The sequence below is a fragment of the Megalopta genalis genome, chromosome 2 (assembly GCF_051020955.1).
Source record: "Megalopta genalis isolate 19385.01 chromosome 2, iyMegGena1_principal, whole genome shotgun sequence".
In the NCBI taxonomy this organism is placed as follows: domain Eukaryota; kingdom Metazoa; phylum Arthropoda; class Insecta; order Hymenoptera; family Halictidae; genus Megalopta; species Megalopta genalis.
In genome coordinates, this window is record NC_135014.1 from 27746550 (window position 1) to 27772336 (window position 25787).

A 25787-nucleotide genomic window follows, 5' to 3' on the forward strand; every position below is an offset into this window, starting at 1 on the left:
ATTTTGCATTGTCATTTGTATAGGAATAGAATATCAGGATATATTGCAGTACAAAACTGAATACATTGCTCCATAAATATATTTCTGCACATCTTCTCTTCAATAAACTAATGTCAAATTATTATGTATATAAAAAGCAGATATTTATATATATATGGTATAATACATTTGAGTTTCACTTAAAAACTATCTTACATGTGATGTATCTTTATATATATATAACTGCAAGTAACTATTGTGTATGTCCAGTAAATTGTTAACTATTTGAAAACAATGCGTGTGTTCTATTATTAATATATCTACTCTTGTTTAACGTACTTAACCGTCGTAAAATTAGGAACAGTTGTTATATAATTGAGAGAAAATCTTTATAAGAGACTTATACTTTCAGCTGCATATAAGAATGTAACGTTTTATACAGATTTAGTCGATGATCTGCACTTTTTTTTTCTTTTTTTTCAACAGTGATGACTAACTAAAGCCGAATCTTACACATTTATATTAACGCATATACAATATGTGAACGTGAAAATGGGAAGATAAATCAATGATATAGATTTATGAAACACAACAAAGATAAAATGTTGACAATATATTACAACATCGACGATTATGCATGGTATATACTGTTTATATGTTACAAGATTTAACTACTGTCTCGATGATATGTTACCGCAAACTCATCAACTTTAACATGCGAAGAGGTACTAAGAACTAAAGAGTAATATTCTTCTCAATGATTAAAAAGAAATGTTGGTCTTTGGTTTCTCGTTCGATATCTAATAAGGAGTAACGTGACTTTCTTAACAGTTTTTCGCGAGAAGATTTAGTAAGAAATTTCAGTTAATTTTGATCACAGCGATGACCCCGGTTCTCAATTCTATAAAATCGATTTAACGTTACTCGTTAAATGGTACAAAGAAAATGTCTATTGTTTCTTGAGAACGTGCAGTATCCGAAAATGTACCTCAAAATAACTACGTAATATGTTATCAGTCCATATTATATCAGGCAGCATTGCATTTATACCTGTGCTGTAAAGTCGCAATATATCTCTATACGTATCGTCGTTAAGTCTCCACAGGCATCAGAGATTACCTTCCTCTTAGATCTCACAGAGCGAGACGTTCTTAAAATAGAGTAATTAAAAACCCAGACCCTCTCTGGGGATTAAACACAGCAATACTGATACTCGAAATTATTACAGCTACATTATTGCGTTTAATAATCTTCCACTAATGATCGCTCAGAGAATGAGAGAAAAGAATGATCGCCACGAAAGAATACTTTTAAAATACAATGGATCCGTGTAAAGTCAACGTAAAAGTTAAAATGTACTGACTCTCGTTTACGTTGTCCGTGTACTTTGTTCACTAAAATTGACTAACCCATAGTCGTATAATGACGAACATCATCTTGCTTCGCAATCAAAACGCATCCTTTATGTTTTGGAATTGTCTTACCGCCAGGTCCACTGGTAGGTCGAACTTATAATTCGTAAGACGATCGAGAGTGTGAAACGCATCTTGGAAACCTGTTTGCAATAATAACAGAGTCAGGTTCATTTTAGTTTTCATTTTAATAATTCGTTATACCTGTTTTTACGACATAACTCCACGATGCATAATGATTCTCGAGAAGGTACTGGCATTGCAAGATCAGTTTCAACCAAGCCACTAGTTTCTTAGCACTGTAATAAAGCATCGATGAGTCGTGAGTTTCGAAAAGACTTCTAACATTATTTACTTACTTCAGGGACGCACATATGAACGCTTTAAAATGGGAATCGTAACTTCTCTTGTACGGGCTGTGCGAGGCAATGATATTCCCGATAGTCGTTAGTAGGCTCTGGAAATTTTAATCATTTTAAATAGTAGAAATTTTTATTACTTTAATTTATTGCATTAAGTAATACCTGTTTGGAGGATACAATTCTTCCTGTGAGATCTAGATTAAAGCTTTGTGATAATTTCTGTGCCGGGCTAGAATTGTAACGGTGGCCATTTTTAATTTCATAATATTTCAATATTAGTTCCCATGCGTGCATTAAATTGGTAGCAGAGGAGTGTCTTTGCGGAAAACATCCAACGAACGGAACTACACTATTGGAACGCACGTCGGACATTAATCCATGCTGCATTAAGTCGCGTACGGAGGTTGCTAAATGCTTCCTTACGGCAGATGTTACTCTGGCATTACAATTGGATGAGGAGTCAGAATCCGAGGCGTAATCGTTTTCGTTAGCAGCGTCGTCGTCATCTGGATGGTAATTAACTTCTGTGATCATTTCTATAACATGCTCAACAGCTATATCCAGTCTGGTTCTCAGATCGCGCCATTTGTGCATCGAATTTTTCTTGAAGTTCCGCCGCACTCTTTCACTGCCGCATCCCAACTGGGACATTAGGAACATGTGCAACAGAGCAACCACCTTCTTAACAGTGTTAATCGTCTTTGTTGCATTTTCCTCCTCTATTGGTTTCTTCGTAAATGCATTCCTAGCGTAAGAAGAAGAAGAAGTAGCTGAACCACTAGTGTGTACTGGACAAGCACAAGTACACGCTAGGGTCTCTGTGCTAACTTCCCCTTGAAGATAATTTATAAATCTCTCTAGATCCGTAATTTGTGTCTTCAATTGAGATACTAGTTGTTCCTTCATTTTCAAAGGACTAACGATCTACAAAAGAAATTTATTAATTCTCTAATCCACGAGGGAATGCTCATTAATGCATCCTACTGAGTCAAATGATTTACCTGACTTATAGCATAATCTACTTGCCATCTTAAATCGTCAACCGGTAGTTTGCAGAGCTCGTCGACATTAAAATTCAATTTCTCTTTTAGGTGACCTGAAAAAGAAATCATGTTAATCTAAAGTTTATGTGTGAAGTTTCAGTCTTGTAGAACTTACTGATTATAATATTTTGCCGTTCTAATATCATGCTCTGTGGTAAGTCTGCATCACCAGTCTCATAAGCATACTTCTCTAGATCCTCCAACTGAGATTTCAGTTGGCATATTAGTTCTTTTTGCTTCGTTCTTTGCAAAGCCATTTTAGATTCAACATCAACATCATTAATCACACCGGATATCTGTTAAATTGCACAAACTAAGCAGATTTTGTTTATAAAAAAAAAGTTAAAAATGAGGTAAGGATCGAAAGCTTGAAAATAACAGAAGCATATGTAAAAAAAGAACAACATGTGTAAAAACATTTATTTCCCAACATAACATAGGTTTTATCTACAAAATAATTAAAACTTCGCTAGAAAACAAAGAAAAAATATATCACAGATCAGTATGCATGTCAGCATTTTACAAGCAAAGCGAGTTGTATTAGAATTAGGCGAACACACAGAGGAAATCATCGTGAAAAAAGAATTAAAACAAAAGTGTGAAAACTTAAAGAAAGTATTAAAAACTTGAAATACTAGCACGGCATATTGTTGCACAGCTTACGCTTTGCTTGCAGGACACTGGAGAAGTCGGAGTGATTGATCTACTATCAAGTGACAAATTATTTGGAACATCAGGGATTCCCCTAAATGCAAACTCTTCTAACTCTTTGAGCAATGCCTCCTTCTCATTGGTTGGTGCATCCACAATTTGTCTTAAACGAAACTGAACCTGAAATAACGAAATAGCATAAAGAAAAATGTTTTTTAGATACTAAAGAAGCATTCTGTACCTGGGCAAAATGAGTAGTCAATGCAATGAGAGATGAGTTAAGCAACTCCTGTTCCTCCTCCAGCACCTTCAGCCTCTCCATATCGTATGATAAGCTGAGAGAAAAAAAATCGTTGCTTAATTACAATAACAAGGAAATATCTTAAAAACTTTGAGGAGAAGGCTACTTACTTCTCCATGTTATCTACATATTTATACTCATCGGCGAAATCATTGTCGCAATCGTTCGCCCCGACTGGCGCCCACCTTTCTCCAGAAGGTCTGTCGCTTTCATCCGAATTCTCGATATCCTCTATCTCGCAACCCTTATGTTCCTTAGCACTCATTTTCTTATCGTCTACGATCTCGTCTTTCTTCTACAATTCGAGTTCACATTGATCGATTCCCCTCCTTAGAAACAGATCCGGCGTAGTCAAACGAGACCCGATTCCCGCCTCCGCTTTCTACGTACCAGAAAACTGATTCCCGTTGCAGGACATCACAACGCTCTCGGTCTTCCACCTTTTCTCGTCACGTTTAATCCATTAATTAACTTCTGCGCACGTGTACAACTGGAAACGTCACTGACTGTTGTCGATTGCGATTAGGCGCCCCTGTAAGGCGCGTTCTCAAATCCTCGTCGCCATCATAGATTTATAATGGCGTCAACAGACTGGTCGCAGAGAGTACACTAGAGGTGAAATTACTGCCAAATTTTTTCGTATTTTCGTCTCTAAGTTTAGTGGCCTTGACATTCTACATACGTATATGCAACGCTGCCGCTTCTTCAAGTTGTGAGCAATTGGTGAGCAATTATATGCAATTAAAGAGCAATTTTTCAGCTGTTTCATCGATATTGTGAGCCAGCTTCACACAGGTGGACCGGGTGCATGCACTAAATGAAGAAGGAAATGTGGCGACATTTGAAACGTTGGAAATTACGACTATATTCGAACCACCGAGAAGTGCGGTAATAATAAATAATAAAAGTGCGGAAAATATACAGCTCAATGATTCTCTTAACAATCGCGTTTACAATTTTGAATTGTCCGAATATTTGATCATCTACGCGCATGGTGACCCACAAAGCGTGTACGTAAGCGCACTGGTTTTTGAAAAACGCGGGAGTTTCTCCTCTTGGTGTACTCTATGCCTGGCCAAATTGTATTCCCCTTCCCCCCACCATCATTTACAGTTGGATTTCTTCAGTGCTTCTCAACTACCGTTCAGGTACGATTAATTCAAATTCTCTGGCTTAACTTAAACTTTATTATTTAGTTTGGAATGCTGAAAAAATATACGAAACTAAGGATATTAAAAAGGATATTACAGATATTTAGTTCGTAAGCCTAACAAACACATAGACAAAGCAGGCAAAGTTGGGCAAATTTCGTTCAAGCATCACTATGTATAGAACCGAGTAGGGATATATATCCCCCTCTCGGCTTAAAGTTGCCAACAACGGTGCACCCTGGCATAGAATTGGCTCGTTTTTACACGATAAAAATCTGGCTGTGATCGATTCAGGCTGCTACACCATGCTACACCAAGACAACTCAATAACGGTTCATTAAACTGGAGCTCTATATTTTCCGCACAAGTTTCGCACGATCTGTCAGCCTCGAAATATATCGTGAAGCAAGATACCGTGAAAATTCATCGACGCAGCATTATGAACGGGCCATTACGTTTCTTTGAAGGTTTTTCTTTCAATGAATAATAGGGTTCTGTACGTTTGTTCGATAAATGTGTCGGGAACAGTTACATCGCCCGGTTGCCGTTTGTGATCGGTCGTCGTTAGGATAACAACGAGGACGATCGTAATTGATGAGTGAATAGTGAGATATGCCCATGAAAGAAGTCCTTGAAGAAATCTATCGAATAACCTGCACCTCTTGACATCTACTCGGTGTCGATCGGTACATCGTCGCAAGCTGTGCGATCCATTCTCGATACTGATTCAGAACGAGAAGATAGTGAGTCGCTTTTCGTGGTGTTCCGCGATGATGCGGCTGGAGACGATCCTGGCGAAGCCGGCACGAAAGAAACGGAACGTCGACGCACTGATTGCCGAATGATTCCCGAGGATCACATGGAACAATAGTCTTTAGAGAGTCTCGCACTGTTCGGACCTGTCTGCTTGCCATACATATATCGATGCTCTTAGGGAATCGTTGTTGAAGTATTATAGGTATCATCCTTCTTTCCTCTTTAGAAGATTCGTATGTAAATTGAATTTCATTGTTCTCCGCGTTGCATGCATATTTATAAAGCACCGTGTACATCTTAGATTCATTTTCGTTAGTTGTGATAAAAATTGTTTTACAGTTATACATGAAATGGGTAGTGCTTGGTGGCAGTGCGCTGCATGTCTGAGAGCACAAGAAGAAGATATCTACGAGTTGAACTTGAGCCACTATAATCTTTATGATGTACCACCTGACGTGTTCATTTATGAAAGAACATTGGAAAAGCTTTGTCTGGACTGTAATAGAGTAAATATCAATGCCATTAATTTGCTTTTTTTAATGATGTTCGTTGAATATACTAACGACAAACATTTTTCCAGATAAAGGATCTTCCAAGGCCACTGTTTCAGTGCCATGAGTTACGAGTACTATCCCTTAGCGATAATGAAGTCACCACGTTACCACCCGCCATAGCATCGTTAATCAACCTTGAATATCTAGACCTCAGTAAAAATAGTATTAAAGAACTACCAGACAGTATAAAAGAATGTAAAAATCTTCGTTCCATAGATATCAGTGTTAATCCTTTCGAACGTTTTCCCGATGCTATTACGCACATCGTTGAGTTGCGGGAATTATATATAAACGATGCATATATAGAATATTTGCCAGCTAATTTCGGGAGACTCTCGGCTCTCAGAACTCTGGAGCTTAGGGTTAATAACATGGTGACATTACCAAAGAGCATGAGTCGTCTGGTAAACTTGCAAAGACTTGATATTGGCAACAATGACTTCACTGAATTGGTATGTTCTCCTTTTATCTATGACAGATAATAGGTACTTCTATTATCTATTAATTAATTGCGCTTTTTCAGCCTGAGGTTGTTGGGGATCTAATCAATCTCACCGAGCTGTGGATAGACGGGAATGATATCAAGCGTATACCAGTCAACATCAATCAACTGTACCGTTTGAATCATTTCGATTGCACGATGAACACGATCCACGTGCTCCCATCGGAGATAGAAGGCTGGAGAGATATTTCGATTATGCATCTTTCTTCCAATGAGATTTATCAGTTACCGAATTCCCTGTGCTATCTGCGAACAATCGTGACCCTCAAAGTCGATCGCAATCAATTGAGTGCACTGCCAAACGACATCGGACAAATGTCGAACTTAGAGGAGCTTATAGTTACTAAGAACTTTCTTGAGTATCTACCATCGTCGATAGGTCTTCTACGGAAACTGCACTGTTTGAACGCTGACAATAACTGCTTGAGATGCCTTCCGCCAGAGATCGGAAGCTGCACCTCGTTATCGTTGCTTTCATTGCGATCAAATTATCTGACCCGGGTCCCGCCAGAGTTGGGTCATTTGTCCTCGTTAAGAGTACTCAATCTCGTGAACAATTGCATTAAATATTTGCCTGTTTCTATGTTAAACTTGAATAACTTGAAAGCGTTATGGCTGAGCGACAATCAAAGTCAACCACTGGTGCCACTGCAACAGGAGTTCAATTGCGAGGAGGATATGATGGTCTTGAGCTGTTTCATGCTACCGCAGAATCCGCGGCAGGAACTTGAGCGTGAGTATCATTAAATTCTAAATAACTAATAACTATGTAGCGTGTCCAATATATCTTGAATTTAATTTTATAAACGCGTATTTAACATCTATGTGTAATATATTATTGCCGCTAGTCGAAAATGAGGAGGAAGATGAAGAATGAAATGGTAAAGTATAATATTCAGAAAAATACGAGCTATATTCCTTGAGATTGTTAATAGTTTTCATAGTTTTCACAGTATGCCTGTGTTCTTAGTAAGACACGATTTTATATTTGTAGAAATACCGCCGGCTGTAGGACTAATTTCGAGTTCGATTGTTGGTACCGGAAAGAGAATATGTTTTGCTGCTGAGGTAGAATCCGAGATCCCTAGACAACTCCATCGAGCACCAACACCCTACCCTAAAGAGCTGCGCAACCTTGCTAGGCATGCCCGTAATTTGCAACATCAATCAGCTCACGATCAAAGAGTAAGTGTCGTCGTTCAACAATAATCCACTCAACTGTTCTCGTTCGAAAGTCGAACAGTTACTTGCGTAACTCTAAAAACGTAGGAAAGTGACATCATAAGATCTCGATGACTTTAAGTTGGTATCTATATTTTTATTTTATTTATTTCTGCCTTATGTTTACACAAAGATAGAGCGATACGAAACAATTGGCGATTGACACTTCCAGATGCATTTAGAACAGGAGACAATGATCAAAGAAGCTATTATTGCAAAAGCTACTACTACTCTGGATCTTGCCTCAAAAACTGGGACCTGTTTCTCACAAAGTTTCTTTAATAAGGTATTGATCAAAAAGAATTATGTAATAGAAAGGCAACGCTTATTGCCTTCTTGCCTGCTTATATGTTTATTCTTCAGGGTTCACATGCTTCACTCTCACCTGTCGATCGCAACACATCAAAAGGATACAAGAGCGCGAGCCCTACGGATATCGGAACGGAGCAGTCAGTGTCAGAGGAATCATCGGACGAGGCAAACAAGACAGTGCTCGCAAAGGAGAAGAGTCCAGACATCCGAGAAGCAAAGTATATCCGTAACCCGACATCGGAGTATTTATCAAAGCCCCCGACAGTGGCGGATTACGTGAACTCGACGTGGAAACCGGACGAATACTCGAAAGCGAACACAGCAAAAATCGTGGAATCGGAGAAGTTCGCCGTAGGCAGTAACAACGGCGATCAGATGCACATACAAGCGCCAAAATTGAACGAAATTCCCCCTGTGCCACCGCCTTATCATATCGCTGCTGCGTTCTCCAAGAAAGCAGCACTTTTCCAACAGTTAAATCAATGTATGTTTTCGTTTACTTGCGATGCTAGTCTAAAACGGTTTCCAAAAATATCCCTACTTTGATTTCAGCTGGTCAATCGGACTCTCCAATGATCGTCTCCCCGCAAACGGACGTTAACATATCAAATCTGAAGGTGTCTCAGGAAACTCAGAACTATGATGGAAACGACGAGTCGTTCAAAGCGGAGGAATACGTGCGTCTGTGCAACGAGAAGTTCTCGTCCAACACGGATGGCTCGGACGTGGCCATCAGCAATGGGAAAACAGATTCCACTCCCGATCAGACGAATCTGTTGACCGAACCGAGTGACCAGGAGCAATCCTTTGAGGGCGACCGATCGTTGAAGCCGAGCAGGATCCCGATCTTGAAAACGAAGCACCTAGACTCCGCGAATCCCGCGCCCAACAACAGCGACTTGTCCAACAAGTGCATGAACTCTTCCACAGAGGACTACGAGAGTTTGAAGATGCTGAATTCCTCGAGTATCCCCACGTCACCTGTAACGGGCAAGAAGTACAGAAGTCCGCTCTCCATGCAACCGAAGTTCGGTGATCGACCGAAAAAAATAATGAACGGGACCGTATCGAACAATAACGCGTCCTGCGACAATCTGTCGTCGCTGAACACCATGAATTCGAATTTAATTGGAAATCCAGGTTTGGATTGTCAGGATGGTCCGTTGAAGAGCGTACCCAATGAAATGTCGGACGCAAACAGTCCTACGAGTCTGAAGAACGAGACTAATTCCGGCCGAAGCACGCCGGTCCTGCTGAACAACAAGTCTTTGAGCGAGTTGGTCAATTTGGACAGGAGACCGAGGTTCAAGTGGATGTTTGGCCCCCATAGAAATGCTAACGTAGTACGTAATTCGCAATACAAGAAATTCGCGAAGTTAATCACGCCGAGAGATAATCAATTGCTAATTTTGCAGTTGCCTGTTCAAGTTAGAAAGAACCCGGGCCTCGGTTTTAGCATAGCTGGCGGTGTTGCAGGCGCGGAAACCGTGAGTCTTACAACCTCTCTTGAAAGAGGATCTCGTGACCCGTCGACTAACATCGTTCTTTGCCCCTTCAGGGAATTATAGTGACCAAAGTGAACCCTGACGGGCCTGCTCAAGGCACTCTTCGACCTGGAGATAAGATTCTGGAGGTGGACGGTATAGATTTCACAAAGTCCGATCACAACAACGCCGTGGCTGTTCTTCGAGCGACCGGTGCCGTTGTGTCGATGATGATCAGCCGCCACCAATGACGCCAGACTATCGGTTGATCAGCATCGACTCCCGCGATTCCTGACTGATTTACGTAAGCCCTTTTATCTTGTATTTTCGTTTTGTTACGATTAATCGACACGGAGGAAGATCGGCGATGAAGAGGACTCTTGCTTGGTTCGCTTGTTTGCAAACAACGTTGGTAGTGCTCTCTCTCCGACACTGTCGAGCGACTGATTTGTACGACTGAGGCAGCGTTACCAAAGGTGAGAGTGGGCAGTTCACAGATGAAACAAAATGTTTGGCTTCCAGTGGTCGTACGCGATTCGCATAAATATATACACCTAAGTACACATACATACATACATACACACAGACATACGATACAAACACGTCGTGTTTAAGGGAATGAGTAACAATAAGCGGCAGTCGACAATTCGTTAGGGTATACAGTAGACTAGGAGCATGGTCCCCTGCACAATTATCGGAGGCGAAAGAGGTTTGAACATTGTGATGTACAAGAGAGTTATTTTTAAGAGAATATTTCTTCACGGGCCAATTCATATGGATAGCGTAAGGTAGTGGCTATTTAGCGAACAGTTTAGATAAGTTCAAACCCCTAATACCCAGGGTGACAATGAAATAATCACTGACCCCGTGAACATATGCATTATGTTGTTTTATGGTGTTGGTTGTATTCGTGTGGACTCGCTTGTTCTCCTGCATGGAGAGCTGACAATGTGCCAGAAACAAATTACTATTTATTAATCGTATACATGCAAAGTAATTATATTAAAGTGAATCTATGTATATGTATATATATATATATATACACACATATATAGAGAGTATATATTGTGAATACATATATATATATCGTAGATTTGCCGGGTCAATCGTGAGAAATAGGACACCCGAATGTCCCTGTTCGAGTGAAAGATCAAAGACACTGGTCAAGACAAAAGTTCAAATATGGGTCACACCTGATTCTCGAGGTCGTTCGAAGACCGTCGATGTGTTTTTAGACGACACTATAAAACTAAAAATACAATATTCAAGAAAATATCGACGATCTTCGAATAATTCCGAACAAAATCTTTTCGGTGACAATTTAGGCAATTTAAATAGAGTCGTTCGGATGTCCTATTTTCGCGAGTCACCCTGCACGTTATATGCGACATTATCTTTGATAGTTGGATGGGATTTTTGCAGACTTTTTCTTTTTTTATATATACGAATACATATATATATATATATATATTTTTCGGATGCGTTGAAATGTTTTCTATCTTAAATTTGCACAAACATTACGATGAGTGAGCTCTATTTCTTTGTTTTAAATAATATGTATTATTTTATAAGACGGCATTCGGTACGATGCGGAGACAAAAGTATTCTTCTATGTGCCGTAATTCGGCTCGTTTCGTTTTTATTGGACGACTAGGCAATTTTATGCTCGTTTTGCTTGCCATGGATTCGTGATACGTTTTATATTTTAATGATGGCTAAAGGAAAAGTTTATTTTATGAGTTTTTTTTTTCTTTCTTTCTTTCTTTCATTATGTTTCTCTTCTTTCCTCCTCCGGATGTTAGTATTTTCGACGAGAGAGACGTATCGTCGTCTCGTTGTGGTTGTGAATCATTATGATACTCGAATTCACTCGTATGTTAAAGGAACAAAAGTGTATGTACCTCGTAGAGGAAACTGTTCTCTCGGCGACAGTTATCGTAAGATAAAAGGAAAAGCGAACGCTACTTTTCTATGTTAGTGGATCGGCAACAGGCGGAATGAAAGTTATTCGCACACGTAAATGGCGTAGAGCTGTGAGATCGATGTTTTAGAAAGGTTGTAAACGACGATGTGTAAGCACCATGCGGAAAACGATTCGCCTGGACGAATACACCGGTTCGAATCGGTATGCGTACTTTTACAAGAAGATCGTAATACTGCACTTTACCTCGCATAGGAAACTGTTAGGCGCATTCTTCTCGTTCAAACTGCGGATGTTCGTTGGACTTCAGCTCCCAAGATTTCTTACGATTTGTCTATTTAAGATTCTATCCAAATTCGATAATCGGACTGCGGATTTCATGGATTTGTATGAAAAATGAGCATGCGAAATATAAAACAATAGAAATGCATTGTAAGCGTGTAAACATAACGAGCACGTTGTTCGACGAATAATGATAATTATTAACGGAGAAAGCAAATCTCCATTTCATTGTCTTTTCTTGTAACGTGTACGCATAAAGATATTATTTCGCATAAACAATATCCGCGGTCACTGAGAACTCTTGTCAGCTGCATGGACAACCGCAGCATTAATTAAACTACACTATTCCGTTTCCACAGATTAGAAGAGAACAGTTCTTGTTTTCCGTTGTTTCTTAGACTGTCTCTTTCAGGACATTCGAATGTTTGTTTGTTTCGTTAGATATCTATTTAAGCACACACGCACACACGCGCGCACACACATACACACACACACAAACCTCTGTGTTAATGTTGAAATAACGTATTACCAGTTAAAAGTTGCGGTAGCGACGGAGGCGGCGTATTTATGAGTGTGTGTCTGTTGAGCATGATTTCAAATCTACGTGTACATATATATAATTATGTAATAAGTATATGCTAGTGAGTAAGAGTTACTCTATACACGATATTCTACAATTCTCCGAGCCTCGGGATCGTCCAGCATGCGTCGTTTTCTTCCTCCGGGACCGTGACGAGGCTTGGATTTTCCAGAATTGAGAATCACGGCGGAAAATGTATATTTTCAGAAAGACTTCCTTCAAGTTACAAAACAAAAAGCCCACAGAGACCCGCTCGCTGTCTATGGGGGTGTCGCGGCACACACATTTCACACACATACGCGTACATATGTCTTAGGCACGCGAGTGCGCGGCGATATATATTTTCCAAACGAGCGGCGCGGAAGAAGCAAAAAGAAGAAGAAAAAAAGAATTATTTTTTATCCTGACTTTTTGCTTGCGTATTTTGTAAAATCTTTAAACGACTAATATACTCGATTGATGAGGTATTCTTAGTGAGAGTTATACACGATCCGGGGACTTCTAAGTTTAAGCTGTTGTTGTCCGATATTCAAAAGCGAAAACCTGACGATGCTCGAGAATGACGTAGGATGCACCGTTGCTTTCCTTTCGCTTTTTCGTTTTTTTTTTCTTTTTCTTTTCAAATCTTTGGTTTCTTTCTTCACTCTCGACGAGTATACGCGTAGCTTTATCCGACGAAAGCAGCTTTGCATTTACACTCTTGGACTAACTACATTACCAATAATAATCTATATACACCTAGTCATATTCGCGCGCGCGAGAGATAAGTATAGTATGATTGAGGGCGGGGACAAGCCCCCGCTCGATCACGTCTGTGTTTCTATCGATACTCTCTCTTCTCTATCTCTCTCTCTCTCTCTCTCTATCCGTAGGGTTTCCATTTTCTTTCGATTAAGAGAGCTGCGATAGGGACGAGGTTCTCTCTCGTTCGTCCGTCGAAACCGGGAACCTGCATTTATTCGTAGTCGATATCGTTTCTTTTTTATGCCAGATAGTTTGTCCGGTGGCGGATTATGCGAAACAGAATTTCGGGGGATCGAAACCTCGATAATGTTGAGAACGAGAGAAAGCAGCGAAATTTTTATATTATTTTTCAATTTTATCTTCGTTTGTATGTGAATTCTTTTATTAGTATTTGTCCTTACAAACTAAAATATTTATAAAATATTTATACGACAACTAAAAGTTATACAGATTTTTCTTAACAAGTCGCAATCTTACGTTCGATTAGATTAATCGATAGCGTTTAATAGAATACGGAACAGCCGAAGATTTTGTTGATAATTCTGCGACGATGGCAATTTCATTTGTAAACTAACAAAAGTTGTCTCTGAGGTCTATTAACTTGCTTCGAGATCAACATTCAACATCATTGGGGGTTTCTTGAAAAGAAAAAGAAATATTAGCAGGCTTTCGGTGGTGATAGCGAATCGTTAACGAAACGTGTCAAATATTAACAGTTCATCGCCGGTTTCGGTAATTGGGGAATTAATTTTAAATGGAATTGCTTCTCGTTAAAGTGCTTTGATATCGCAGGATCTATCGGGCCGGTAATTTGCCGGCCGACACGCGAATAGAATTCTAACATTGTTGTTGCGAACGATCACCGGAGGGGGGGGGGGAGGGATAATTTAGTCGAGCAATTAAGTAGCAATAATCCGCCACATCGTTAGTATCGTTCGAGGATTTCGGTTCTCGTTTCTCCGAAAGGCAACTTGATTATCATACAAAATTTTGGACCATGCGAACATATATATACAATCTTTTCTACTACTCTAACTACTAAACAGACTGACTACTTTTTGAGTAAATATTTATGTGGCATTTAAGGGAATGGAATGATTGCGTGGGAGCACGGGTGTGACTGAGTACATGGGATACAATTATTATAAAACCGTGTATATATACGTATATAAAGAGTTACGAGATACGTAAATACCGATAAGTGGTCGTACTCATTATGAACATCTTTTTATCGTTTCAACATGCGTGAATTCCGATGATTAGACTTTGTTTCTCTTTTCTCCAATCTACGCTCAGAATATTCCCGTAGAGAAAATCTGTGTCTATCCGCCCCCTCCCCCCCTCTCCCCCTTCTCCACACTTCTCACGAGAAGAGCAATCAATGCACAAAGGATACTAATCAGTACAACCACTTCCTTGACATATTTTTTTGTATATATATATGTATATATATAAATACATATATATATTCTCCTAGCATAATTTGTATGAACAATGTGTAATAGATTTAATGTACAAAAATGCTCACAGTTCGACTGGTCATCGTATATATATATATATAAAAAAATATATATATATATATAATTAATAACTACCATTACAAGTTGTAACACTTTGAATATGTTAGTGAACATACAAGCAAACAGATAAAAATGACAAAAAACAAGATATTTTATCTTTATGAAAAAAACAAAGTCCTAGTTGGTTGTGCAGCAATAAATAAATTAATATTTACGTACAAAAAAAAAAAGGAAACGTTGCGTCGTACTTTTTTCTCGCATCCAGCGATTAACAACGTCCTTGATCCAACAATCATCCGACTTAGCGTACATCCGCGTGGTATGAAAGTGCTAATAAACGTTCGGGAGAAAAGAAAAAAGAAAAAGAAGAAACGAAGCATGTTTCTCCATGCGTTGTATACCTGATCATGCTCCAATTAACAGGAACGAGGGGTTCTCGACATAGTGCTTCCATAGATTCGAGTATCTCGCCATGGTAACGCCGTCCACGACTCGATGGTCGGCCGCCCAGCTTACCGAGATTATGCTCGCAGCTATAATGTTCCCTTCCTCGTCGAATCGCGGTAGTTTCTGTACTTTACCGAACGCGCCGATCACGATCTGCGGCGGCAGGATCACCGGTTTCGTGTACGTGCCACCGACCTGCGAAGTGCCATAATTGAAAACAAATCGGCGAATAGGATTCCCCTTTAACGTATTGTAAATTCATGGGCTGGTGCAGTGGACGGTGGATTTTCACGTGATTTCAAAGATTATTATTTTCGAAAGCTCTGTTTCCGTGATTTATTTAATTGAAATTTCCATACAGCAAATTCTCCCTAATTTTCCTTCGCTTTGTAAACTAAACTGGACAATTTGGGGAGAGGAGATACGATTATTCAAGCCCTTGCGACTCGTTTTTATAATCGAATAATTATTTTGTTTACAAGCTGTAGGAAAATTAGGGAGAATTTACTGCACCAGTAATTAAATTAAATTAAATTTAATTCTTAAATGACTTCGCGTTTCGCAACTGCATTTGGGAATGCCTGTCTATTGGATGTTGTTGCAGTGAAATCGAAATTTCGAGTCGGTTAAATTAATAGAGAAGCTGTTAAGAATACGATGTAACGAGGCTTCCGTTAGAAAAGCGCGGACACATTGGCGTATAACCGTCGATTCGACTAGCCGCGCATCGATCATCCTTCGCTTTCGCTAACAGTTCGGTCGAAACGTTGTTCAACACGATGTTATCGCGATGTGTCAAATTATCACACGGCGTGAACTGTTGCCAGAAGCAATTGGGACCGCAAAGCACGGCCGGTCAATTAAATCTCGGCGCGCCGGACCGGCCCGGTGAAAAACAGTTTTTTTTTCCCCCCCTCGCGATTAATTCAGTTTGTGCCGAATATCGGGGGAATCGCGTGCGAAATTAACGAATTACGTAATTGTGTTTCACGGCGCGGCGGGAAATCTCTCGGCCCTTGCCCGCACATCCACGCAACTGTATGCATGTACACATGTATACAGAGGAAGCGCGAGGAGCGCAAATATTTTCTCCGTCAACGGGTCGAATTAAATTTAAAGCGATCTCGAGATTCAATTTGACCGTTCAGCCAATCGAGATCGCTTAACCCGACAGAGAGCGAGCGAGAGAGGCAGAGGGAGAGAGAGGAGAGAAAAATCACTTACCACGCCGATGTTGGAGAGCGAGAAGGTGGTGTCGGTCAGGTCGATCAAGGGAATGGAGGACTTCCTGCCCAGCTCCTGCAACCTGTTCAACTCTCTCGCGATCTCCAAAATGCTCAGGTTTTGCACGTTCTTGATATTCGGAACAACGAGGCCCTCCGGAGTGTCCATTGCTACGCCAATGTTGTGGCCCCCGAGGACACGCAACTCTTGGACATCCTCGTCCAGCCAGGCGTTCAGCTGGGGCACCTTCTCCAACGCCCTGGATGCCGCTTTGATGAAAAACGGCATCAGGCTTAGAGCGACGCCTTGCTCCTTCAGATTGTCCTTCACTTCATTACGGTAGGCCATTAATTTATTGACGGTGCACTCGTCGCTGTACACGAAGTGCGGGATGCTCTGCGAATAGTTGCGTGTATGTGCATGGTGGCAACAGAATGGGGGTGGTAGAGAACAGAGTTTATAACATACAAACAGAATTATTAATTAAGTTAATTCAGTTCATAATTAATAATTAAATTATATAATAATTAATATATAATAATTATATTATATATTATATATATTATGATTATATTATAGTAATTAATACTAAGTTAATAATAACCAAATTAATTTCCCTTAAACCGAAGTAAAATTTTATTTCTTTGTTTATCGATACCCGACCATTAGATTAAACGTTAGCATGCGATAAATGTGAATCTAATTATTCCAGATAGGCGATTGTTAATAGGAGGTTTAAACAAACGTAGGTTTAACGTGATGGTAGGACATAAGGTTGAATTGTTATTTGATCTGCTACTTTTCTTCGGGAGTCAGAGTTACAATGCACGTTCGTCCTTTCCTCTTAGGAAATAATTGAGAGCGAGGGTGAAAAATCATGGGAAAAAGGTGTCGAGGGTGTCGGGTCACGTCGCCGTGGCCTGACCCAAAATCTTCTTTCCTAAAAAAAACCTTTCCTAAAACCTGTGCCCGAATTTCGCAAAGTGGCACAACTTGTTTCGGAAAACCGCTGCGAGCGGGGTAAATCAGTGTGTACTTCTGGGATCGGAACGTTTGCGCGGCGGGCGCAATTAGCGAGAGAAAATACGGCCAGCATATTTGGACATTAAAAGTAACCGGCGGGGAGGGCGGGGGGTGCCTTTTGGAACGCTTTAATCGCGTTCGCCGCGCGGCGGCAACGTTCACGCGGAAATTCGAATCGATCGGTATCGGTCGTGTCAACGTCGGCCGCTGCCATTATCGGCTCGCCGTCACTTCCGGCGTTTTCCCAGCAACGAAATTTCAGCCCCGGCGAAAAATCCTCGGGGGGATATTAAATCCCTGGATCCCGTCCCGTCTTCCCTTCCTCCTTCTTTTTTTTTACCTCTGTTTCGTCTCCCGGTTCTAACGGGTGCACAGCCGAGCGGAGAGGCCGCACCGCCGCCGCTGCCACCCCCGTTTACGTCACGGTCGTTTAATCGCGGCACCAGCAGCAGCAGCAGCAGTTTGTTCGGCCGCGTCATTAACTCGGCCGCCTCGCCACGCATTGTTTTACAACGATTAACTGGTCGTTTATTTAACGGCTCTGCGGCCACGTGGGACGCGATACGCGAAATTCTGCTAATCTTGCAATTCACGCGTGGCCTGCATTTTATGCAGGCCGTCCCGTCCCACGTACGGTTTATTAATATCGCGAACAGCCAGCCACCGTTGCCATCTTTCAACGGCCGCGCCGTATGCCGCGAAAAAATTCGCGGGATTCTTTTTATCCGGGATTTACGGGCAATCGTTACGATCCATTGTAAACGAACGCGACCGAACAACCCCGTAGGCCAAGCGGCGATGGACAATGCCGCGAGCGACCGCGCTCGTTTCTATTATATTCGAACGTGATCCGAAACGCGGCTATCCGGTTCCAACGTAAACGCGGCCATTTGTCGAAAACATTATAAATTTTCGCCTACAGCCCAACGCGTCGAGACGCAAAGTACATTACTCGAAACACCGAGTTGCGAGAACTTTTCTGCGAGATCGACGAGTTCTGAGAATTTCGTCGAAGTGAGAATTCCGTTGCATAATATGTGCAATAAATCGTACTCTCGCGACAAAAGCGACACGGTTCGGCATGTTTTAACAAAATAAGCTGTCCGAATTGGATACATTATCTAAGCCGTTTCGACGAAATTACAACACTTTGATATATCTAATGATGTAATTTCTTCTCGGTTGCAACGAATTCGTAGAAACAACGAAGATCGGGTATCCGCAATTATGTACTTGTTTACGAACCACCCTTAATCCATTCACGTTACAAGGGAGAACGAACCATAATGACCCTGTCATCAATTGTTTCGTACAGCTGTGCAAAGTAGTAAGTAAGCGCGCGCACCTTGCAGTTGCCAGGCTGAGAAATGATGTCCCTTTATTTTCTTTCGCGATAAACAAACGAGCCGACGCTTTCCGGTCCCATAAGTTCGCGCGGTTTTAATTTCGACTTACGATCCCCCGTATAGTAATTGTCCAACAGTTGCGGTCTCGTTACATTATTCGAATCATTTTATTACTCGCGCGGAACAAATAGAAGCGAACAATCGCGCGACAAGAGAAAACCGAAGGTGCATCGAACGAAAATCCGGATCGAAATTAAAACAGCGAGAACTTACGAATCGACCAATCACAGTAATTTCTCCCAGAAATGTACGGAGGTCGGAATTGAAACCGGCAGATACGAGAATACTGGGTCGCGATTATTCGAGCCTATTCAGCCTATAGCCGTCTGATTGTTAACTATTAACTATGTTCTCATTCTCAATTTGCCCATTCTTATGTACAAGCTGAATCGAAATTAGGGAGAATTTATCGTACTATTAAAATGTACGAATAAAAGGGTTCATCAACGAACTTCTTATTGAGAGATTTTTATGATCGTAATATTTTGCAAAAGACAAAATTAGAAGCTAGTTATATCGAGTGATTAGGTGGTTTCAGCGTTGATAATGAAATCATTTCTTCTGATCAATTTTCGTAGACTGAGAAGGCAATTTTGTTACTGTCTATAAGGTTTTTCTTACCCGAGCAGATCATTTTGTGCCGTCTTCCTCCGCCACCCTTAGCATCGTCGTAGCGATAAATTGCATAGGCGCAGGATCAGTACAGGAAAATTCGCAGCCACCCGAAATTTGGCATTTCCGGGATAAATTACTGTACTTCCGATCGAGAAAACATCACGCTGACGACGCGAATGAGTTAAATACGAAGGTTAATTTGCCCGATAACATCGAGGAGCTAAACCAGGAACATGATTTTTCACCGTCTATCGAGCCTGTTCACGGGGGAAGCAATGATGGATCGATGCCGGAACCGGCATGAAAAATGGTCGAAGGTAGGAAAATTCTAGGGGAACCAGGTCCGCGCGCGTTCGAACATACACATCGCGGGAGAAAAGCCCGGCAATGGTCGAGAAGAGATTGCGAGTGGTCATTGCGGAGGCACATAATTCGCCTTTACGATTTCCGTGGTTGCTATCTCGTGCGGACTTACCAGCGATCGCGTCATCGTTTTCCACATATGCTTGGTGTAGCCCTTTATCGGCACGGCCTTTCCATTTGCTGGTTTTTCCGGGCCGGCGTTTCCCGCGGAACCAGCAGAAATTCGCTCCAAGTGCGCCAATATATCCTCTTTAAGTACTCGGCCGCCTTTGCCGGTGGGAACGACGTCCTTTAACGCGATTCTGTTCTCCATGGCTATCCGCCTAACCGCAGGAGTAGCCAGAGCTTTTTCTAGCCCATTTCCCGGCCCTTGTCCCTCACGATCGCCGTCCTCGCCGGCAAGATTTTTCCCTTCCGCAGCAGCCGGCGGCTCCTCGACGACGGCCGCCGTGGTACTCGCCGGTGGATTTCCGTGCGGGCCGTTATCGTTGTCCAGCTCGATGTCCAGCAGCGAATCCCCTATCAGAGCCACCTCGTCCACCTTGTAGTGCAAGGCCTTAATTAATCCGTCGTAACGGCTGGTAATCGTCACGGACGCTTTGTCGCTCTGCACCTCGCAAATGTTATCGAATTGAGACACCCGGTCCCCCGGCTTCACGAACCTGTGCATTCGAATCGCTCGTGTACAGAGCCCCGGCCGAATTCACGGTGCATTTAGGATGACAGCCGGCTAAAACCCCCCCTTTCCGCCCTCCGTCGACAATACTGCTTGCAATTAACAGCCCGAAAAGTTCGCACGACGGCGTCTCGTCGCGATTGTGCCATCCGATTCACCGGCGTTTGCTTTAGCAAACGGCGCGTTCGCGTAACGGCGCTCGCTTAAATCGGAAAATTCGCGAGCAGAGAAGCTACGCGCCGTGCGTGTACGACGGACGGGTTTTAATAGTTCCTCTTTTAAACGGGCGCTTAGCTTTCGCCGAGTTTGCCGAGCTTATTTCTAGATTATCCGAGGCAAACAGAAGCTCGCGCTCGCGCTCGCGAGCTGTGTCAGCTGAATAAAACGAAAGAGCCCGGGCAAGGCGAGTTTTGCCTTGAAGTTACATCGTGTCGGAGTTTTAAACGACTCGCGATACTCGCGGCAAGTGGCATTGTTTTCGAAAATTCTGTCTCAAGTATCGGAAGAAATAATAAACCGCGACGGCTTACGCGTGTCGCTCGCTTATTACCGTCGACGGGTCCTCGAAAGAGAAACAGAAAACGCCGTCTTCGTACGGGACCGTGCTTTTCGGCGAAAATCGCAGCGCATAATTGCGACGTCTGGAGGGGAATTCATTGTTTTGCTCACCATTCTTTGATCGTGACGTCTCGAATTCCTTCTCCGATATCCGATAGTTTGAAGGGGACGACGTTTCCGCATCGAAAGCCGCTTACGTGGAGAAATCGACATTTTTGATCGCGGACGCTCCTACCCTAAATAAACATGGATTTTCATTGTGTACACGCTCGGCAATAAAACCGAGAATATTCGATTCCGTAATTGTACGCCGCGCGTGTCAATGTTCGATTAGGAATCGACGCTTCGCGGGCCCTTGAAAAGAACTTCATCGATCAGAGGCGAAGTCGGCGATGCGGAACAGCTGATTTCCAGAGGCCCGACGAAAGCGGGAAAATTAATTATTTTTCTAGTGAAACTTCTGCGAATCCAATTGCACTCGCATAAACTAATTTTCCTCGCTTTCGAAGATGCTCTACGGAATGTCCCAAAATTATGGCATTACCGGGAAATGAGTGGTACTTCCTGGAAGCATTCCCGGAAATTCCACCATTTTGGGACACCCTGTGAAAGAATCGTACGATGATAAGCTTCGGCTCGTTTCAAAGCTCGAAGCTTCTATTTTCGCAGACCGTCGTTCATTTTTCTCTGCGATTTTTTTTCTGCGCGACTGGATTTCCACAAAATTATGGTATTTCTGGGAACCGAGGATTTCCTGAAAGCAGAAATTTCTGTCGCGCAGAAAAAAGATCGCAGTGAAAAATGAACGCCGACATGCGAAAATGGAAGCTTCGAGCTTTGAAACGAGCCGAAGCTTATCATCGTACGATTCTTTTGTACGAAGTTACAACGTTGGAACAGCGACTGCCGCTACAAAGGGGAGACAATTTGATCTCGAAATCGGGGACAGCGCGAAGTGTGACAGAGGCATGCCGGGATTGAAAGAGCGGCATAAATAATGATCGTAATCGACTTCAAGGTACTGCGAACAGCTCCCGGATAATTATAATCCGATCCCTTAATTAAGTCGATCGATTACCAACGATTTGTTCTCAAGCTTCGGACGGGCGCTAATCTTAATGGAGCCGATAATTGAATCGCTGCCACCGGTGAGCCATTAAACAATTACAAAATTCATCGTGTTTTACGACTATTATATTCCAGATCCACGTTACGAGCACAGCAATTGTAATATATTTTGCCGCGTACCCAGCAACGAAATTACCTGTCGCACCGATCCCTCTCCCCGTCGCGATCCAATTGCACCCGACCTTTCACCGGATCATTAACATCGCGATATTTCCATCTCGCGAATACATAATAATCGCGGCGCAACTTTAGGCTCTCGAATAATCGCGATAATACCGCGCGGCGGCTTCGCGTTTTTTAACCGAAAATTTTTAACCACCGAGAACTTTCGAACGTTCAAATTGCACGAACTGTTCGTTCAAATTGAACGAATTGTTCAACGACGCGTCGAACAGTAAATGATTCCTGGAAATTGCATCGACGCTGCAGAAACGCTCGAATTGCATATTAACCGACCGAGCGCTAAAGATGTCTGACACGCGGTTGCTTCATAAAAGTTTCAGGACAGCGAACTATCTTTATTTCAATCTGTGCTCGAGCTGAGCGATTTGATCGAACATTTCCTACGAAAGATTCGTCGCGATTTCAACAATTTTAACGTCGAAACGGTCTCCGGCCGCGCGAGATCGAAAATGGAAAATAGAATCGCCGAAGCTTCAAGAACGAATCAGACCTTTGCGACACAGAAAGTTTCGTTATTACGATATTAATAATATGTTTGCCAACGTCGCCGGCAGTTGAAAACGCCCGGCTATTAGGTTGCCATTAGCAGACTCGGAATCACGGGGAGACGACGAACTAATAACCGAAGGTCTCGGGATCGCTAAACAGAAAGGCTTCCGCCCCTTCTCTGCCACTTCGTCCCCGATACAAATGCCGCCGTCAGCAATTCCATCGGCATCGAAACTTTGAAACTGTTAACGCGGGTGTGCGATAACTAATATTCGTCCGGATATTGGTTCTACACGGAATAGATTCGAAGGTGGCGAAGGGATGGCGAAGGGGGCTCCGGCGGAAGCGGAGAAAGGGGCTGGCAGCCCTCGAAACCCGTGCAATTCCGCCGATCCGATCTCTTTTCCGTCGGTCGGAAAACGCGAACGCTTCCGGTGGCGGTTTGATCGACGCGTCTTAATTTCATTTCCGCCTGTTTATCGCTTTACCACCGGCGCCCCGCATAATTTCACCCCAGCGCCGCAGGATCGGGTGGCCCCGGCACGGGGCCGCCACTTTAAACGAGCTGGACGAGCTTGCAAACGACGGGCAAACCTCGTGGAAACAAATTATGACACGCGCGACGATCGAAGATCGGTGATTTTCGACACGCGGAAATGTTACGTTTCCGATTTTTACGTCGAACCTTGGTCTTCGAGGGTGCACTTTCTGCCCTTGGAACCGTTCGAGCGACATCTTGTCGAACAAAAATTTGTCTCAGGGTGTTTCGTTTCACGTGGACTCCTCAACCGGTTTAAGAAGAGCATTTATTTTGGTGTTATAGTAAATTCTCCCTAATTGACTCTCGGCACGGAAATAGAAATGGACAATTTGGGAAGAGGCGGTACGATTATTCGGCTCGCTTTTGTACGATAAAATTGCCTTCTTAGTCCACGAAAATGTATCGGGATAAATGGTTTTATTATCAACACTGGGACCACCTAATCACTCAAAATAACTAGCTCCCAATTTAATCTTTCACAAATACTAGAATCATAAGAATAGGAGCAAGAATAATCGCATCTCCTCTTTCCAAACTGTTCATTTTTGTGCACAATCTTAGCGAGAGAATTATAATATAATAATTCTATATTCTAATAATATACTATTAGGAAGAATTTACACTACTCACTAAATTATATATTTCATAAAGATGTTGCAATTGAACGAACTACGAAGAAAACCAAGCATATGCGACACGATTACAGTAGCTTGCACGCTTCTCGAACAGATTGCGACAGCGCCAACCGGTCAATATATTTTCGTTATTTCCGTGGATCGAAAAACAACGAGACAACAGAGTCGTTCGATTCGGTTTCCGAGACTGTTTCACTCGCGCCGCGCGCGATTCTTCGCGAACGTCATTTCCACGCCGGTGAACAGAAAAATATCGCGCGCCGCGGCGAAGAATCGTCGGATTGTTTAAACGTTTCGAGCGGCTTGTAAACAGAGCGACGCGATAGCCGCCGTGCTAAAGCGAGATCCCGCGATCGATCCCACGCCGCAATTTCCACGGGGTACGTGTGCAATCTCTCGGGAAACGGATGGCTCTAGTGTTGTCTTACCAGACGAACGATGGCCGCGAGTCGCCAAGGTAGAGACGACATGATGGAGAACAGGGCGTCCCGCGATTCCTCTTCGAAATCCGACGGACCAGCGACCGACGAAAATCTCGTAGACACCGCGGACCGCGCGGACGACTTTTAGCCTCGTTATCTTTCACGCTGATAGCGGCGCGCGTTGCTCGCCTGTTACGCAACGCGATTCCGTGCTGCCTGTAAACATTCTCTGTCGCTGGCAACGCGATAGCTACTGACGAAACCAACAGAAACTCGCCGCGCGATCGCGCTTCTCTTTCGGCTTTCGGCGTTCGCTTATTGCGGCAGACCCCTCGCGCGAGGTTCGGTTTAACACGTTCAGTGCCGAGCTTTTTTTACTCGAATCTTCACACTTTGATATTTTACTAAAACTTGATGTATTACGTGCAATTATTAATTCTCGTACACATAACAACGTAACAAAAACTTATCAACGCCCATTCTTGCAGTGGAAATTGATTCTTCGGTTCTAAATTTCTTGTAAACAATTTGTTCAGTTCACTAAGTAAACATGCAAGCGTGTACCATCGATGGTACACGTGGCACGGAACGTGTTAATAGCAGGGGTTTGTTTGTTAAAAGCGGACAAATATTCGCGGTTTCATTTTCTTTGGAACGGCGGAAGCGATCGCTGTGGATTTTATGCGATTCCGACGGCCCCGGTGCTTTGTGTTTCGACAGAGAACGCGTGATCGATGCGTACGTAATTGCAATTATAGTGGAGACAATTTTTATCTGGCGGAAGATACTTTCATAGGAAGTGGTAAAATTGCCTTCTCGGTCTACGAAAATGTAGCAGAACAAATGATTTCGTTATCGTCACTGGAAATATACCTAATCAACTCGAAATACAACTTAGCTTCTGATTTCAATAAGAAATATGTTGGCGAACTCTTTTATTCGAGCGTATTTTTAATTATAATGGTACAATAAATTCTCTCTAATCTTTCTTCAGCTTGTAAACAGAAATGGACAATTCCGGAGACAAAAGAGAATTTTATTGCTTTCTATAAGGTTGTTAAACCTTATAAAATACAACTATAATATACATAATATAAAATACAACAAAAGACTGGAACAGAATTTGGGATAGAATTCGTTCAACTCGAGTAGGATGTAACCGAAATAAGACGATTTCCTCCGCAAATTCGAGTCCCCCGCGAACCGCTGCCATTTCATGCTGCAACCAGGTCCCGGATCCGCCATTTTGTCGGCGATCGTCGCATCTCGAGCCTCCGTTGAGCCGTCCTGTAGCCGCGGCTC

At 42.5% G+C, this 25787-nt stretch overlaps 3 protein-coding genes across 5 annotated transcripts; 1 reads left to right on the forward strand and 2 right to left on the reverse strand.

Annotated features, from left to right (window-relative positions):
* Window positions 1-61: 61 nt before the first annotated feature.
* LOC117230025 (RUN domain-containing protein 1) lies at window positions 62-4341 on the reverse strand. 2 transcript variants are annotated; one of them, XM_033487065.2, is made up of 10 exons: window positions 4139-4341; window positions 3859-4077; window positions 3689-3782; window positions 3460-3627; window positions 2912-3092; window positions 2755-2849; window positions 1916-2677; window positions 1751-1848; window positions 1596-1690; window positions 62-1534 (listed from the first exon to the last, which is right to left on the reverse strand). In XM_033487065.2, the coding sequence occupies exons 2-10, from the start codon at window positions 4011-4013 to the stop codon at window positions 1428-1430; spliced, it is 1755 nt and encodes a 584-aa protein (XP_033342956.1). In that variant the 5' UTR covers window positions 4014-4077; window positions 4139-4341; the 3' UTR covers window positions 62-1427. The 2 variants fall into 2 exon arrangements, with proteins under 2 accessions (XP_033342956.1, XP_033342955.1); XM_033487064.2 differs by having other exon boundaries at window positions 3859-4043; window positions 4139-4339.
* A 335-nt stretch (window positions 4342-4676) lies between these two features.
* Lap1 (leucine rich repeat containing protein 7 lap1) lies at window positions 4677-15010 on the forward strand. Its single transcript, XM_033487062.2, has 10 exons — window positions 4677-5857; window positions 5995-6161; window positions 6236-6661; window positions 6733-7444; window positions 7706-7896; window positions 8105-8218; window positions 8296-8728; window positions 8797-9587; window positions 9660-9731; window positions 9803-15010. The coding sequence occupies exons 2-10, from the start codon at window positions 6006-6008 to the stop codon at window positions 9977-9979; spliced, it is 3072 nt and encodes a 1023-aa protein (XP_033342953.1). The 5' UTR covers window positions 4677-5857; window positions 5995-6005; the 3' UTR covers window positions 9980-15010.
* Window positions 10680-24728, reverse strand: Dbct (Dihydrolipoamide branched chain transacylase E2). Of its 2 annotated transcripts, none has more exons than XM_076518936.1 (6): window positions 24492-24728; window positions 21199-21323; window positions 19966-20394; window positions 16447-16842; window positions 15177-15417; window positions 10680-13893 (listed from the first exon to the last, which is right to left on the reverse strand). In XM_076518936.1, exons 2-5 carry the CDS (start codon window positions 21298-21300, stop codon window positions 15181-15183), a joined length of 1164 nt encoding a protein of 387 aa, XP_076375051.1. In that variant the 5' UTR covers window positions 21301-21323; window positions 24492-24728; the 3' UTR covers window positions 10680-13893; window positions 15177-15180. The 2 variants fall into 2 exon arrangements, with proteins under 2 accessions (XP_076375051.1, XP_033342958.2); XM_033487067.2 differs by having other exon boundaries at window positions 19966-20515.
* Between the last annotated feature and the right edge of the window lie 1059 nt (window positions 24729-25787).